At 42.3% G+C, this 18,950-nt stretch overlaps 1 protein-coding gene across 4 annotated transcripts in view; it reads left to right on the plus strand.

Moving 5' to 3' along the window:
* Nucleotides 1-18,750, plus strand: part of LOC139277169 (1-phosphatidylinositol 4,5-bisphosphate phosphodiesterase gamma-1-like) — a 273,993-nt gene extending 255,243 nt beyond the window's left edge. For 2 of the 4 annotated variants that reach the window (XM_070895279.1, XM_070895298.1), the window contains exons 29-32: nt 839-1,000; nt 5,935-6,023; nt 11,016-11,200; nt 17,563-18,750. In XM_070895279.1, the coding sequence (XP_070751380.1) occupies nt 839-1,000; nt 5,935-6,023; nt 11,016-11,200; nt 17,563-17,623 (497 nt within the window). In that variant the 3' untranslated portion in view covers nt 17,624-18,750. Of the gene's footprint in view, nt 1-838; nt 1,001-5,934; nt 6,024-11,015; nt 11,201-16,292; nt 17,539-17,562 lie in introns of those variants that run through there. The other 2 variants (XM_070895271.1, XM_070895289.1) reach the window with 1 other exon arrangement.
* The last annotated feature ends 200 nt before the right edge of the window (nt 18,751-18,950 follow it).

The raw sequence follows: 18,950 nt of genomic DNA on the forward strand, positions 1-18,950 counted from the left end.
ACGGGCATTGGCAGTCCTCTGGTACCTCACCCAGGCTGCCATTCTTCCTCTGTGAGCTTTGACAGTGAGTGTCAACAGATTCATGGGCCCGATGCATTCCTCACCGGACATCGGCACATGCTTCAAGCACAGATCGTTGCATTGCAATTGTGAGTTTTGCAAATTTAACTCTTCCCCTAGTCAGGGAGCAGGGCACTTACACAAATTGTCATGCCCTTACTGCTGTCCTAGCTGAGATCAGTTAACTGAATGCAGGCTGAGAATCAAACCTGGGTTCTCCTGTTTTGTATAGTTTAGTGTTACACTGCGCAGTGCCTTCGCTTACTTGGCTATTGTGGAGTTAGAGCAGCCATTAAATAAACCCTTTTATGTAACATGTCTTTTGTTATAACACACATTCTGTGGGACTCCTCCAGTGATAAACCTTCAGAAAGAGCTCTGCCAGTTTCATATTAAACCACTGAATGCATCATTCACCCATTTACTTAATTTTGTAAATTCTGTACCAAGTGTGGAACTGAGAGATACAGACCAGAATGGTCTCGGGTTTAGTCCCTGGCCTGTGTTGTTAGCTGATCTCAGTCTGGGTGCTACAACTGACCTCAAAGAGGAGGGAAAATCAGCCATGGTGCCAACTCCTGATCACGATCCAGCAACCCTTGCTGGAAATGGGTGTTGGTGGGTAAGGAGTGGTTGCTTGGGCAAAGTATGCAGGAATCCCAACATGAGTCAGAACCTTCAGGAGAGGAATGGAGAAACAAAGAAAAAACACAGAGAAAGGAAATGTTAATTAAAGCATCATTTCATTGCATCTCCTTGTGTTTCATTTCTCTTCCAGCGGATAATGGGTTAAATCCCGTCTGGCTCTTCAAGCAGTTTGTCTTTGACATCAACAATCCCGAGTTTGCCTTTTTGAAGTTCATTGTCTATGATGAGGACATGTTCAGTGACCCTAACTTCCTCGCCCAGGCAACGTACCCAGTGAAAGGACTTAAAACAGGTAACCAGCAGCCTAGTAAGAAGAATATTATTTGACTTATTTTTTAATAAGGCAGAGAGTGAGTTATGTCAGTACAGGGAATGCATCCACTGTTAACACTGAGTACGCCTGCATCTGGTGCAAAATGGATTAGACGCAGATGAATTGTCCCTCCTGCTCCCCGTAAGGGTGGAAGAGAGAATTATGTTAGTGCTGTGTGTAGCAACAGTGACCACGCAAGGGGGAGTATTGGAGAGAGACAATCAGAAAGGATTTCTTTCAGAATTCAACATACACCGTAACCAGAGTAATTTTTCCTCCCTCGGCATGAGTACCATCTGCTGCATCATTTCCGTTTCCTTCATTGGCATTCACTGCGGCCCCTCCGAGCGAGACTGGCAATGAATTATGGACAGTGTTGTGAACTTCAGCACTGCAGTATGCAAATCTCTCTCAAATCCATTTGCTGATTACAAAATGGCATCAGTAGAGAAACCAGTGGCACGCCTACCTACTCAAATGAGCAGAACTGGTGCATTTTGTTTGGAGACTAAAGGAGTTGAGAAATAACTGGCACCAATTGTAGTGACTTTCTTCTGATGGGGTTTGAGATAGGGCCAAAATGGAAGCATTATGATTGCAATATTTTTCCACTCCTACATTAGGAATTCATTGTTTATGACTGATCCCAGAATTGATAAACAGCAATAAACATTTTGTTTTAAGTAACACAGCCTTGTATTCATATGGGAATGTCTCACTGGAGCAGAATGACTCGAACAACAAGTTTCGGTCTACACAAAAACTATTTTTCACTTGATGGTTTGACCCATTTTAAGTTTTCTACCAATGGGAATTGGATGATCTTTCAACCCTTTCAGAGTAGAAGGCTGCAATAGCTGTGTGAACCTACATGTTCCCTATATCTTCCCTAGCATTTAAAAGTAAATACTACACATTTAATTGTTTCAGTTTAGTACAAGTGCTACCCCCTCTATTTATAAAAAAAATGTCTCCACTTGTTAAGAAAGAAGATTTATATAGTGACACCCTCCCCTCTCCAATACAAAATGGCTTGTCTTCTTCTTTCGTATGGTGGTAGCAAAGCAAAGCAAATCAAATGTAAATATATAAATCAGATATTCAGGCCAAAGTTTGAAGGAGCCAGTGGAATGCCCACCTACTGAGACAGACAGAACTGATGGAAGTCCTGGCTGATGCTCAGCTGGCGACACCCACAGACTCAGCCATTGAGTAGCGATACTCACGGAATTCAGATTTGCATCCCTTCTGTTTCCACATATTAATTTGGAGTTGTGATTGCACTGGAGAGGGTACAGAGATTTACGAGGATGTTGCCAGGACTGGAGAATTTTAGCTATGAGGAAAGATTGGTTAGGCTGGGGTTATTTTCATTGGAACTTGGAAGCTGAGGTGAGACTTAATTCAGGTGTATAAAATTATGAGGGGCCAAGATAGATTGGACAGGAAGGATGTATCTCCCGTTAGCATAGAGGTCAATAACCGGGAGGCAAAGATTTAAAATAATTGGTAGAAGGACTAGAGGGGAGTTCAGGAGAACTTTTTTCACCCAGAGAGTGGAGGGGACTCAGAACTCACTGCCTGAAAGGCTGGTAAAGGCAAAAACCCTCATTGCATTTAAAAAGTACTAGGGTATGCAAGCAAAGTACCGTGACCTACAGGGCGACGGACCAAGAGCTGGAAAGTGAGATTAGGCTTAATAGCTCTTTTTCAACCGGCACAACCACGATGGGCCGAATCGCCTCCTTCTGTGCTGTAAATTTCTATGATTCTATGCCACTTATTTCAAACCCACTACTGGATGAGGACTAATAGGAACATTAGGAACAGAAGTAGGCCATTCAGTCCCGCAAACCTACTCTGCAATTCAATTAGATCATCCACAGCCTTTTGGAAAGAAAGTTTCAGATTTCTACTACCCTTTGTGTGAAAATGCTTCCTGATTTTACTTCTGAATGGCATAGCTCTAATTTTAAGATTAATTCTTATAAGAACTTAAGAAATAGGAGCAGGTGTAGGCCACCCGGCCCCTCGAGCTTGCTCCGTCATTCAATAAGATCATGGCTGATATGATCATGGACTCAGCTCCACTTCCCTGCTCGTTCCCAGAACACTTTATTCCCCTATCACTCAAAAATCTGTCTATCTCCGCCTTAAATATATTCAATGACCCAACCTCCATGGCTCTCTGGGGCAGAGAATTCCATAGATTTACAATCCTCTGAGAGAAGAAATTCCTCCTCATCTCAGTTTTAAATAGGCGGCCCCTATCAGCATCCACCTTGTCGAGCCCCCTCATTATCTATGTTTCGATAAGATCACCTCTCATTCTCTGAACTCTAATGTGTAGAGGCCCAACCTACTCAACCTATCTCATAAGTCAACCTCCTCATCTCCGGAATCAACCTAGTGAACCTTCTCTGAACAGCCTCCAATGCAAGTATATCTTTCCTTAAATACGGAGACCAAAACTGTAAGCAGTACTCCAAGTGTGACCTTACCATTTAAATTATAATTTGCTTTTCTATTATTTCTGCCAAAGTGGATAACCTCACATTCTCCCACATTATACTCCATCTGCCAATTTTTTCCCCGCTCACTTAGTCTGTCTATATCCCTTTGCAGATTTTTTTGTGTCCTCCTCACAATTTGATTTCCTACCCATCTTTGTATCATCAGCAAACTTGGCTACATCACACTCGGTCCCTTCATCCAAGTCATTAATATAGATTGTAAATAGTTGAGGACCCAGCACCGATCCCTGTGCTGGGTCCTCAACTAGCGGCACCCCATTAGTTACTGTTTGCCAAACAGAAAATGACCCATTTATCCCGACTCTGTTTTCTGTTAGTTAGCCAATCCTCTATCCATGCTAATATATTACCCACAACCCCGTGAACTGTTATCTTGTGCAGTAACCTTTTATGTGGCACCTTATCGAATGCCTTTTGGAAATCCAAATACACCACATCCACTGGTTCTTGTTCTTGATTCCTCCACCAGATGAAATAGTTTCTCTGTATTCTACCCTATCAAATCGTTTTAACATTTCAACACCTCGATCACATCACCACACAATCCACTATATTCAAGGGAATACAAGCCATGTTTATGCAACCTGTCCTCATAATTTTATGCCTAAACCCTGGAATAAATCTGGTGCATCTGCATGACACCCCTTCCAAGGACAGTATATCCAATCTGAGGTGCAGTGCTCATTGCTTACATTCATCTCCGTAACATCACCCGTCTCCGCCCCTGCCTCAGTTTACCTGCTGCTGAAATCCTTATCCATGCAATTGTTACCTCTAGACTTGACTATTCCAATGGTCTCCTGGCCGGCTTCTCATCTTCCACCCTCCATGAACTTGAGCTTAACCAAAACTCTGCTGCACATATCCTAACTTGCACCAAGTTCCGTTCACTCATCACCCCTGTAGTTGGTGACCGCCGATTGGCAACGCCTCGATTTTAAAATTCTCATCCTTGTTTTCAATTCCTTCATAGCCATGCCCTCCCAAACTCTGTAATCTCCTCCAACCTTACAACCCCCCCCACAAGAACTCTGCACTCCTCCAATTCTGGCCTCTTGCACATCACCGATTTTAATTGGTTCACCGTTGGCAGCTGTGCCTTCAGCTGCCTAGGCCCTAAGCTCCGGAATTCCCTCCTTAAACATCTCCACCTCTCTTTCTTTCTTTAAGTCACTACTTAAAACCTACCTCTTTTACCAAGCTTTTGGTCACCTGTCCCAGTATCTCCTTATATGGCTCGGTGTTCAATTTTGTTTGACAACACTCCTGTGAAGTGACTTGGGACGTTTTAATATAAAGTCGCTGGAAATATGCAAGTTGTTGTTGTTCCCCCCCCCCACCCTTTGATATAAAGGCCAACATTCAATTAGCCTTTTTGATTACTTTTTGCACCTATCTGCTAGCTTTTAATGATTTGTGAACTTGGACTCCACAATTTCTTATCACCACAATTCCGAGTTTTCCACTATTTATGTAATACTATTCTTTTACAAATTATATACATCAGACCTCAACCAACTGTGGGGGTGTTTGTACCTCTTTGTATTGAAAGTATCTTCCACACAGATCATCTGCTTGAAGGGAGTTAAGATTTATTCATATTCATCTGATACCATCACAGATAGCTACTTACCGTTAGATCCGAATATCATCACTGATACGTACCAATAGAATTAATCATTGATGGGCACTTGCCCTTAAAATTCATCTCTGTGCTATCACAGGGAGAGGCTTATTTTGCATGATTTGGCAAGGACAAGCCTCCCACTACTGTCATGGTGCACCACACCATGGGCAAGTCCAGTCCCTAACTTTGCTGATCTCACATAATCAGGGTTGTAAATTAACTCCCTTAAATCTCACTGCTGGATACTGACACGATAAGGCACTTTTAAGATAAGCAGTTACATCACTAATCTGATGATATTTACCGATAGTATTTTCCTGTACCATCATGAATGCTTACCCACAGAAACTGACACCATCATAGACAGGCACTTGCCAGTGCTCATACCTATTAGGCTCTAACCCATGGAGTCCATCAGTCATCTCACCCTTTAAGCTAAATGCAATTGCCATGCTTATGATTTAGGTGAAGCTTAACTTTTATGTTGCCTTGCATGTCTTTAAACCTAAACTGTTATACAATTTTACAGCTCGAAACGCTGACATAATGGGGTAAATGCCAGGCTGGGTTCACAAATTGTAAGTGACAGTGTGTGTGTATGTGTGTGTGTGTTGATATTGGGTGTGCTCGTGATTGCATTGTACGTTTCTGAGCTGGTTTGGAGTGGTCTCTATCTTATCTATCTCTATCTTCGGATGTCACTTTGTGTCAGCGATGCCCTGATGAATGACAAGATGTTGTTCTATTTACAGGTTACAGATCTGTGCCCCTGAAAAACAGTTACAGTGAGGAGCTGGAGCTGGCCTCTCTACTTGTTCACATTGAGATAGTCAATGCCAAGGTAAAACCTTGTTTTTGGAATACAGTGGATGCATTATCTTTACGGGTTATGGTGGTACAGCCCATTAAAAAAGGGTTCTTCACCAAGAACATCCAACCATACTCATTCACAGATTGGTGTTTATCCACAGAGTCATTCATAGATATGTGAATCCTCACCCAGTGGGTCCATTGACAGATCATTACTCATTGAGTCCATCATGCATAGAGTCCATCATTGCGAGATCATTATCCATAGAGTCCATCACATATAGGATAGAGCACAAATAGATCCTTACCCATAGGAGCCAATAATGTAATCCTGAGCGCCTAAAGTCCCGCAAAGCTTCGAGCATTACATGATCAGATGGTGTGCCATGAGTTCTATGTAGCACCCAACACACTCCACAATCTACAATGTGAGCCAACTTTGCCGCATAAAGAATGTGTGCAAGGTGTATTAGACCCCTAGTTCCCACAAAATGAGCCCAAAGCCTGAGCGCTGCTCCAGATGCTAAGTGTCTATTAGGGATAGGTGCCTCAAGGGACAATAAATAAGAAATGAGTACCCTCCTTCTTGACATGGAAATATATTCATTTTTGTCCTTGTATTTGTATTTGACTTCCAACAGCCATATCCTGCAAGGGAATTTACATCACCACCATCCTTAGGGCAATAAAATGGTGATTTCGCTGGCTACTGGCAACTAACATTCTGGTGCCCAACCAATATGGTGCCACAAGTGCATCGTGCTATGTGCCAGAAACATCAGAAATTATTTTAATAATTTAAATGAACTCACCTAACATTATCATGTCATTATACAGTCATTCCCAGATGGATCCCTACCTATTCAGTCCATCACAAACGGGTAGATCCTTGCCCAAAGAGTCCATCACTAATAATGATAAGTAATTACAGTCCAGCACTAATAATCATAGATTTTTATTCTTAGATTTCATCACTATAATTTGTTACCGCTAGTGATGGATCCTTAATCATAAAGTATAAAGTCCATCATTAAAAATAACATATCTTTGTCCATGAAGTCCATTTCTTATAGTGATAGATCATTGTTATCGCTAATAGGGATAGATCTTTGCCCATGGAGCAGAAATAGTGATAGGAAGTCACCCATGGAGTTCATCACATATAGATACTTGTCTACAGAGTGCATCATATATAGTGATAGGTGTATGCAGCACTCCTTGTTTATTTTACTTAATTTGTTAGAGAAAAAGATGGTTCTTTAAAATATGTGAAAACTGGTTCATTTTTAAAGGGCCACTGATTGATTTTTTTTTCTGATTCACCCATCAACAGTGATTTCTAGGGAAGCATTCTAACCATGTACTATGGCAATAATTCATCTTTGTAACATTCCATCTTTTCATCACCAGGGGTACTCCATTCCGTTCCCTTCCTGCAGTGCATTCTGGGTAGGATGACATCACTGTGGCTGGCATGTACTCTGTATAGAACTTTTCATGGAAATCTTGGCCAGTAACTGTTTAGGAGTCAAAATACAATGGAAAGCTTTTAAATTATTTTTAAATTGGATATATCTTGAAACCTTCAAAATCAAATCATTTTTTTTAATTACATTACTTCAGGTACTCGTTATTTCAAAGCTGCAGTGAAAATCCAAGATTAGACCTTTCCCATGTCTGGCACGTTGCCGCCAACCACTCACTGAGATGCTACTAAAGTGTCTTCCCAGGAGCTGATGCCCTCTCCCTGTAAAGCATGATTACTGCATGTGATGTCTGCCATGTTGTGCATTCCCTTTCTCCATAAGAGGGACAAAATGAAAAATAGGATGTAACCATGCTCTGAATATTTTGAGGTGTATTAACTCCTATTGTTTTCCTATGTACTGACTGGAGCTAAAGATGCTAAGTCGTCTCCCACCTTTCCTATCCTTTTCCAATTATAGCCCAGTATAAAGAATGGGTGGTGACCTGTGTTCAGACCTGTATCGATGCTATATCATCAGTTGAACACTGAACTCCGGAAAGAAGGACCTCGGGTTTCAAATCCAAGCAAGGTTGTACTCAGCCTCTCATCCTTCCCAGCCGAATGGAATGGTGATCATTCCCAAGAAGTGGGAAGAAAGCAGGAGACTGCCTGCAAAGCATGCAGCCTTGTCACATCATCTATCATCCGACATTCCTGACTGATCGGCATTGGGGATCAGGATGGAGAGTAACTTGACAACTTTCCAACGGCAGAGCTGTGGAACATCCTGAAGTCAGTCATTCCCGTTTGGTGACCAGGCGCTGGAAGATGTGACAGGCTTGAACCACCTTGCTCTGCAGCAAATCACCTGGCCCCCACTTTGTACCTCCACCTTGACAGCCTGGCTGAGTTCTGGACTTTCAAAGTGAGGAGCAGGAGTGCGGGGGAAGGGGAAATCCCAGACGTTCATCCTTGTCATATCATGACACATGACATATAGGAATGTGCCTGGGCTACCAAGAAGCCTTTCATTCCTTACACCAACCATTATGTCCTCCCTATCTTCCAGCTATGTGATTGGAAGGAGGGCAGAAGTGTTGTGCTCAGATACCAGTCCTGCTCCGGCTAAAATGGATGCCATGGGGCACAGCACTTTCCTTATAGACTGCTTTCTTCAGCTCCTGCTCGTGCATAGGAAACAGTTAAAAGGAAACTCTGAGGAAATATTGCAATAAGTCTCTCTGTAACTGCGTAGAATAAAAGCCCAGCAACGTTTGAAAACAGAAAGTTGACCTATTTCCCGTCCCAAACATGCAATAGCCTGCTCCCTGCTGCAAGTGATCATGTAACAAATAATTAAAGATGCATGTTACTATCTTCATCAAAACATGTTCAACTAGCCCACATATAGAGGATTACACCACACATTCAGACAGAACCAGAAAGCACACACACTCACGCATACACAGCCACCACCACCTTCAGGTAGAGAGAGTGACACAGAGAAGCAGTAGTGCCACGTGTCAATCATGTGATGATTCACTTTACAGTTTATGGGGTGGAAATTCTGCCGTGCCTCAATTGGGGAGGTGTCCCGGGCGGAGCAGTAAATTGTTTGCTTCTGCCACCGCAAAATTCATCGGCTGGGCTCGGAGTTTGGAGCTGGCCGCAATGGGAGGCGTTGCATGTCTGTTTTACTGCACTAGGCCGGTTGAGCAAGGGAAAATCCCAAGCTAAACAGCCAGCCTCGAAGCACCATAACAGAGGCCTGGGGGGAAAAAAAACTGGAAAAAAAAACACCTAAAAAAAATTCCCAATACATAGCTCACACCACTACAACATAAATCGCAAAAAAAAAATGTTTTAAACAATCACACTTACCTGAGGTTGGCATTACTTACCTGTCTGTGGCCGCTACAACTTGCAATGCCAGCTTTCACAGATGTTCCCACCAGGGCGTGCTGTGGAGCGTTATGGGTCGGATGCAAACAAAAATCGCACACCGGCTTGCCTCTCCCGGGAAGTACTGCTCCGCATCCTTTTGATGCCGGCACCGAATGTCCCGGGAGGGTGCTGGAAGCTGGCAGCCCAGGTGCAAGTGCTTTCCGCTGCCATTGCTGTCCCTCCGCGGCACTAAGTGGGATGGCAGAAGACCAAATTTCCACCCCTATGTCTCTGTAATCATATGACCAAAGATTTGCCAAACACTTTTATTTTAGCCCTATAGGGTGTGTATTCACTCTGATCTACTGAGACAACCCATTCATTTCTTTCTACAACAAAGTCAAAGGACGATCAAACCCTCAGCCAGTGCTTGAACTAGCTGCTACTTGTTGCGTAGATGTTATTTAGCATGTCTCTCCCAACCCTGCCCTATTGGGGAATTGCTACTCAGTTCCCTATCACCTTTTGACACCAGGGCTGAACTTAAGAATTCTATGTGTGGCCAGTTGCAGCCACGTAACAGTCCTACCCCACTGTACCTGATTGTGGAATGAGGCTACATTGCCAATATGTCATCCTGTAGTCCCCACTTGTGTTTATATTAGATTTATTTCAGTAGCATACTATGGCAAGTGTAGCTCTGGTCAGTCAATCTTATTCTAATGAGAATATAAGAAAGTATAGAATGAAAAAGGGCATCAAAGTCATCCTTTTCGTAGGTCTCAACCACTTATGACCTCAGGGAAAGATCTGTATAAATTAAATGCCCAGATGTCCACTATTCAATACTGTCTTTCTGAAAACATTTCTCCCAGCCTCAGCAGCACAGGAATGATTTGGGACTATTTTTTCTCATTCAATTAATGGGTTAAATTAATGCGTGCGATCCTTGCTGCCTAATTTTCCTATATGCACGCCAGCCGTGTGATACTTTATGTCCTAAGCACCGAAGAAATAATTTTTTCTCATTACGTTTCATGGAGTATTTGATCATCTCAATCTATCCTTCTCCCTATAACAACCAATCTAGCTGCTTTCTGAAACAGTTAATTGCCTCAGGTTCGCATGATTTAACCGTGAGCCAGGAGGAGGTAGAGTGGATTCACAGAATCTTACAGCATGGAAGGAAGCCATTCGTTCCATCATGCCTGTGTCAGCTCTTTGAAAGAGAGTGCAGCTTCCCCGCTCTTTCCCCATAGTCCTGTGATTTTTTTCCTTGTCAAGTTTATATCCAATTACTTTTTGAAATTTTCTTGCAATCTCCCATCTTATTCATGTTAAACCTGTGTCCGACATTTCTATGCTCACAGTCTACATCCAATAACCTGCTTTCATCCAGTTATGGGCGTTTGTAATTGACCATGACTTTAGACCAATCTATTGGTGAAATTCCTGGAGTTTCCCTTTAACTACTTAGTAACAATGGGTCACTGCAGCTTTAATGGGCTTGCCTGAAATCAAAAATAAAGATAATGGAGATCATTTACCTTAAAATAGAGTAGAGATCCCTCTGAGAATGGCATTTATTTTGGACCACACGTGTGAGGCCTTGACATGCTGGGTGACATCGAAGCAGAATGCAGTTAAACCGTGTACGCGATCTTCAAACAGGAGGAAGACGATGAGAACCTCTACTCGTCCATCCAGCAATTACGCGATCGGACAAGCGAGCTTTCCAGTCAGGTGTCGAGTTTTGAACGGAACAACGGCTGTGACTCCCGGTACCAGCAACGACTGGATGAGCTACGAGTTGCACAGGACCAGCTGATGGAGCTGACCGATGCTCGAAACAGACGGTAAACAGGAGAAATCAGAGTGTGCAGGGAATGTCACAGATGCCTTATGCATGTTCAGAAGCAGTTTGATAAAGTGCTATATAAGAACATAAGAACATAAGAAATAGGAGCAGGAGTAGGCCATATGGCCCCTTGAGCCTGCTCCGCCACTCAATACAATCATGGCTGAGCCTATTATGGACTCAGGTCCACCTCCCTGTCCGCTCCCCATAACCCCTTATCATTTAAGAAACTATCTATTTCTGTCTTAAATTTATTCAATGTCCCAGCTTCCACAGCTCTCTGAGGCAGTGAGTTCCACAGATTCACAACCCTCTGAGAGAAGAAATTTCTCCTTATCTCAGTTTTAAATGGGTGGCCCCTTATTCTAAGATTATGCCCTCTAGTCTCCCTTATCAGTGGAAACATCCTCTCTGCATCCACCTTGTCAAGCCCCCTCATAATCTTGTATGTTTCAATAAGATCACCTTTCATTCTTCTGAATTCCAATGAGTAGAGGCCCAACCTACTCAACCTTTCCTCATAAGACAACCCCCTCATCTCCAAAATCAACCTAGTGAACCTTCTCTGAACTGCCTCCAAAGCAAGTATATCCTTTCGTAAATATGGAAACTAAAACTGCATACAGTATTCCAGGTGTGGCCTCACCAATACCCTGTGCAACTGTAGCAAGACTTCCCTGCTTTTATACTCCATCCCCTTTGCGATAAAGGCCAAGATTCCATTGGCCTTCCTGATCACTTGGTGTACCTGTATACTATCCTTTTGTGTTTCTTGCACAAGTACCCCCAGGTCCCGCTGTACTGCGGCACTTTGCAATCTCTCTCCATTTAAATAATAACCTGCTCTTCGATTTTTTTTGCCAAAGTGCATGACCTCACACTTTCCAACATTATACTCCATCTGCCAAATTTTTTCCCACTCACTTAGCCTGTCTATGTCCTTTTTGTGTCCTCCTCACAGATTGCTTTTCCTCCCATCTTTGTATCGTCAGCAAACTTGGCTACGTTATATGAAAGACTTGTTACAATAACTGAGGCACTAGATAGTAAAAGGAATGGAGCTCCATGCACAGATGGATGGCTAGGAGATAATGGGCTTATTTTGGATTGCTATAGCAGAGAGCCAGTAATGACACAATCAATCGAATTGCCCCATTCTGTGCTGAAAATGTAAATTGTTTTTCCCTTAACAAAAAGTTAGTGAATTTGCCCCAGAGTAGTACAGTTCAGAGCAGTGGGTTAGATGCTGGCTTTTCACTTATGGAACCTGGATTCAAACCCATCTCAGACAGATGGGATGAAAGTCTTCTTCGTCCAAAGGGTCCGATGTAAAATGAATTTGAGCAATCTCATCCAGTTCCTCATGGGCATGGGTTAACAGCACTAATTAAAGAATAATGGCTCATTAATGGGCCAAATCTTGATGGAAAAATAATGGCATGATAACACTGCATGCTGTTATTAATGCACAAATCGGCTTGCAAGTTCAAGAGATACGGCGTGAGTTACTTCGCGCAAAGCGTGCCTCGACCTTTAAAGAACTTGCTGGGTTTGCACCTTATTTGCTCATTGAAGTCGCTGCAGAAAGTTAGGATTGGAACTTAACGATGTAGGTACCCTTTTGCGACATGATAATTGTTAATGCAATGCCAATCAACCTCTCTGGCTCAGCAAGGGAACAATTTAAACAGTTCAATTTCATTCCTGCATGGAGAAAATTGTAGTTAGAGATTTAAAAAATGTCAAATGTAGAATTTTCTTCTTACTATTCCTTTCTCTTTTTTCTCTCATTATTAATCAACCTTTGCTTCCCACTCTTTATTTCTCTTTCTGTACCTGATTTGACACTAATTCACCCGTCTTATTCGTCGTTCCTCTGTTTCTTTCTCAATTGTTAAATCTCGTTGGTTAAGGAGTTACACTTGTTGTGGAAAAATATTTCCGAGACTGTATAATATATAAAGAAAGGTTTATTAAATCGGAGACAAAGCTTTGGGAGAAGTGTTAAAGACCCCTGTCTTTGAACCAGCTTCTCAAATTAGTATCTTCAGTGAGGCTCTTTTATCTTACAAATTACGTCACTTTACATCACATGCTTTAGCACTTGTCTTTAAGCCTAATCATCGCATTACAAGGTTTACTATCCAAGGCTGAGCTTTTGATATAACCCAGCCTCGCATTATAAACAAGGGCAGGCTTTTGGCACCGATATAAACAAACATACCCAGCACTTAACTCTTCAGTGTTCATTATCTCACTTTCCTATCTCCATAACTCAAGGCCAGTATACCTTGAAGTCTAACTGTTTTTTTATATAAACATAATGCATCAGTATTGTCCCTTACAAAATTCATTAAAGGGGAAAATAAAACAAATGTTTGGTCCCGTATACTAGTCCAGTATATGTCCAAAAATCCGCTCCAACACACTGTTGGTCCCAGCGCTCAATAAGGTCCCAGATGCCCCATTGCCTTCACCACACTGTTAGCAGCTCGCACTTCCAGCAAGTTATGGTGGAAAAAAGATTTAAGCTGAAAGCTGCAAGACAAAGCCTATTCCGTGAGATAACCCACTCCAGCATGATTTGACCCAATGTACTTTTGGAAAGGAAACTTGCTGCCCTTATCCAGTCTGGCTTATATGTGACTCCACTCCCACACCAACATGGTTGACACTCAACTTGCCTCTGAAGTGGCCGAGCAAGCCACCCAGTTGTGTCAAACTGCTACAGTGCTTCAAGAAGAAGGCCCACCATCATTTTCTCATGGAAACTAGGGATCGGCAATAAAATTGCCAGCCTTGCCAGCAATGCTCACATCCAAGATGAATAATAGATGTAAAAAAATTGACCATTGGAGAATTCACAAGATGACTGATGTACGAAATTGAAATAAATGTCACAGTTGTGCAATAGTGGCTATAAGAACATAAGAACATAAGAAATAGGAGCAGGAGTAGGACATTTGGTCCCTCGAGCCTGCTCCGCCATTCAATAAAATCGTGGCTGATCTGATCATGGACTCAGCTTCATTTCCCTGCACGCTCCCCATAACCTTTTATTCCCTTATCGCTCAAAAATCAGTCTATCTCCGCCTTAAATATATTCAATGGCCCATCCTCCACAGCTCTCTGGGGCAGAGAATTCCATAAATTTACAACCCTCTGAGAAGAAATTTCTCCTCATCTCAGTTTTAAATGGGCAGCCCCTTATTCTGAGACGATGTCCCATAGTTTTAGTTTCCGCTATGAGTGGAAATATACTCCCTGCATCCATCTTGTCGAGCCCATTATCTTAAAAATTTCAATAAGATCACCTCTCATTCTTCTGAACTCCAAGGTGTATAGGCCCAACCTGCTCAACCTATCCTCATAAGTGCTGCAGTACAGAGAGACCCGGGGGTCCTTGTGCATGAAACACAAAAAGTTAGTATGCAGGTACAGCAAGTAATCAGGAAGGCAAATGGAATGTTGGCCTTTATTGCAAGGGGGTTAGAGTATAAAAACAGAGAAGTCCTGCTCCAACTGTACAGGATATTGGTGAGGCCACACCTGGAGTACTGCATACAGTTTTGGTGTCCGTATTTAAGGAAAGATATACTTGCATTGGAGGCCATTCAGAGAAGGTTCACTAGGTTGATTCCGGAGATGAGAGGGTTGACTTATGAAGATAGGTTGAGTAGGTTGGGCCTCTACTCATTGGAGTTCAGAAAAATCAGAGGTGATCTTATTGAAACATATAAGATAATGAGGGAGCTCGACAAGGTGGATGCAGAGAGGAAATTTCCACTCAAAGGGGAAACTAAAACTAGGGGACATAGTCTCAGAATAAGGGGCCGCCCATTTAAAACTGAGATGAGGAAAAATTTCTTCTCTCAGAGGGTTATAAATCAATGGAATTCTCTGCCCCAGAGAGCTGTGGAGGCTGGGTTATTGAATATATTTAAGGTGGAGATAGACAGATTTTTGAACAATAAGTAAAGGGTTATGGGGAGGGGGCAGGGAAGTGGAGCTGAGTCCATGATCAGATCAGCCATGATCTTATTGAATGGCGGAGCAGGCTCAAGGGGTCTATTTCTGCTCCTATTTTTTATGTTTTTAAGTTAACCCCCCTCAACTCCGGAATCAACCTAATGAACCTTCTCTGAACAGCCTCCAATGCAAGTATATCCTTCCTTAAATACGGAGACCAAAACTGTAAGCAGTACTCCAAGTGTGACCTTACCAATACACTGTACAGTTGTAACAGGACTTCTCTGCTTTTATAATCTATCCCCCTTGCAATAAAGACCAACCTTCCATTTGCCTTCCTGATTACTTGCTGTAACTGCATACTAGCTTTTTTGTGTTCCATGCACAAGGAACCCCAGGTCCCTCTGTACTGCAGCACTTTGCAATTTTTCTCCATTTAAATTATAATTTGCTTTTCTATTATTTCTGCCATAGTGGATAACCTCACATTTTCCCACATTATACTCTATCTGCCAAATTTTTGCCCACTCACTTAGCCTGTCTATATCCCTTTGCAGATTTTTTGTGTCCACCCCACAATTTGCTTTCCCACCCATCTTTGTATCATCAGCAAACTTGGCTACATTACACTCTGTCCCTTCGTCCAAGTCATTAATATCGATTGTAAATAGTTGAGGACCCAGCACCGATCCCTGCGGCACCCCACTAGTCACTGTTTGACAACTAGAAAATGACTCATTTATCCTGACTCTTTGCTTTCTGTTAGTTAGCCAATCCTCTATCCATGCAATATATTACCCCCAACCCCGTGAACTTTTATTTTGTGCAGTAACCTTTTATGTGGCACCTTGTCAAATACCTTCTGGAAGTCCAAATACACCACATCCACTGGTTCCCCTTTATCCTGTTTGCTGCATCCTCAAAGAACTCCAGCAAATTTGTCAAACATGTCTTCCCCTTCATAAATCCATGCTGACTCTGCCTGACCGAATTTTGCTTTTCCAAATATCCTGCTAGTGCTTCTTTAATAATGGACTCCAATATTTTCCCAACCACAGGTGTTAGTTAGGCTAACTGGTCTATAGTTTCCTGCTTTTTTGTCTGCCTCCTTTTTTAAATAGGGGCGTCACATTTGCAGTTTTCCAATCTGCTGGGACCTCCCCAAAATCCAGGGAATTTTGGTAAGTTACAACCAATGCTCTTTACTTTCTTCACCTGCAAACAGTGAACCATAGTTTTAACTGGCCTATCAACCAAAACCCCGTGTCTCTATCTTGCAAAACACACCTAGTTGCTACTCAGCAACCAGCTGATTTAATTAGTTTTTTTTCAATAATAAATATCACTTATCTATTTAATTGCAGCTCCTAACTTACACCAATGCCCAAGGTTTTAAAAAAAAGAAAAAACATTCTCACTAATCAACCAGCCAATCGCTTACCTGCTTGACTGTGACGTCACTCTTCGATTTTGATTCTTTTTACTTTTTGTCTCTTACTCTTGTCGCTGCTGCAGATAGCTCCTCCCGATCTGCAGCTCCTCCCGATCTGCGGCTCTCCCACTGTGTGCCGCCTTTTGAAGCCCCGCTCTGGTCAGGCCTCACGATGTTAGGCCGCTCCTCCCAATGCTTATGATGTTGGGCTGAGACACTGTTGGGGCAGAGTATAGAGATTTGTACTCTGAATATAAAGAAAGACTTGTATTTCTATAGTGTTTTTCACGACCTCGGGATGCCCTGAAATGCGTTGCAGCCAATGAAGTATTTTTGGACTGTAGTCACTGTTGTAATATAGAAAACAGTATAGACAATTTGTGCATAACAAGCGGCCACAAACAGCAATGTGATAATTACCAAATAATCTGTTTTAGTTGATTGAGGGACAAATATTGGCCAGGACGTCAGGGAAAACTCACCTGTTCTTCGAAATAGTGCCATGGGATCTTTTACATTCACCTGAGAGGGTAGATGGGGCCTCAGTTTAACATTTCATTCAAAAGACGGCACCTCTGACAGTCAACATTCATTGTATTTTATGTGACCAATGGCATTTTTGGACACGTTTATATCCAGGTTGCTGGGTAACTCCCTCAGCACTGCACCAGAATGTCAGCTTAAATTTTGTGCTCAAGTCTCTGGAATGGAACTTGAACCCACTACCTTCTAACTCCAAGGCGAGATTGCTGCCACTGAGCCACAGTTGACACATGGCTATGTTTCATCTGACCTGGCAATGCTTGATGCCACCATTGGTTGTGTGAAATGGGAAGAGTTCCATTGCTAGCACTCACATCCCTCATTTAAGATGAGTACAGAAACAAAGTAGACCTGTCTTTTAAACTGGAACTGATATGATCCTTTGCTTTGTATCTCTCGTCTTTTTTTTCTTGCAGACTCATAGAGAAGAAGAAGAGAGACAGACTACGGCAACAAATGGTGAACAAGCGGAACTAACGATTCGTGTGACTCTTGCAGCGCCGAGGCTACAGATCGCTAAGATGTCTACCGGTTTCTATGGAAACACTCTGCAGATTCGGTCTACATTCAGGCAGTGCTGGAAAATCCCTGTATGAAGTCCATTTAGCACATGGTGTAAGCTGGCCTAAGCTTTTTGGAGATGATTTCAGAGACTAATGATACAGCTCTGGTGCCTTTTTAACTTTTTTTTTGTTTCCCTTTTACCATGTAACATTCGCAGATGACCGATTTAAAAAAAATGTCAATATAAAAACCTTATCAAGAGAAACATGCGCATTTACATTAGATCTGAACTTACCACCACACCATTCTCGACAGGGTCGGTCTCATGCGAATATGGTGAAGTTCATTTAGTGTATCCAGTTCTGTGGAGATTTATCTGCCACCCCCCACACTACCTATACATTAGTAGTCCTGTGTATCACACCTCTTCAAACGTGTCACACTTACTTCCTGTAACACTTTCCTCGTCATACTTTGCAGATGACAACCCTATAATAAAACGCCAAGGGAGAGCTGCCAGTACATTAAAAAAAATAATGAAGGTGAGTTAATGTCCCAAGGAACTATGCATATATGGTGAGGACATTGCTGGTTAGTTATTGTTTTCTTCGTGAGGACATTTTGTTCCAACTATGAAAGTCTGGAATAACAGAACCGCTTGTGCGGAAAAAAACGGCGACTACTTTTTTTAAGAAAACGTCGCAAATCTTTTTGTTGTTAAGTAACTCTCCAAGGAGAGCATGCTTCGTTGTTTTTGTTCCTGCTAACAGGTTTTCCCGCCCCATCCAGCCATCGCTATTACGGCCAAGTCAGGTTGGGGGTTGGGTGGCAAGCTCCTTCGCTGCCGCCAATTGATCCTTTCAGACAGACTGCCGGGAGGCGAGCGAGAGTGGATCTTTTTTTAAGAAAATTTTTATTATTCCAAGTTTCAATTGTACAAAGTGAAAGGGGTTTGTAATGCCCGATATACAGGCAGAAGTGAGCACGAGTAATAGTAAATAAAAAGATGTAAAGGAAACTATGTAGCCCAGCATTTAAGTTGACATTAAAGACATGGCCATAATGAGTACGAGAAGACTCAATAAACAGTGTTAATACTTTATTGTAGTTTGTGGTTCATTTCTTTTCGTCCTCCGTCCCTCACCCATTTCCTCCTGAGGTCAGAGATCCAAACTAGGATATAGTTTCCTCTAGCACCTCATCCAACTGACCATGCTTCATAATTGATCCTAGGCAGTGACAGGCTATTTGATTGCCATTTTGCACATAGTAAGGTCCCATAAAGATCAATGATATAAAT

This window comes from Pristiophorus japonicus, chromosome 1, assembly GCF_044704955.1.
Source record: "Pristiophorus japonicus isolate sPriJap1 chromosome 1, sPriJap1.hap1, whole genome shotgun sequence".
NCBI classification, from domain to species: Eukaryota; Metazoa; Chordata; class Chondrichthyes; family Pristiophoridae; genus Pristiophorus; species Pristiophorus japonicus.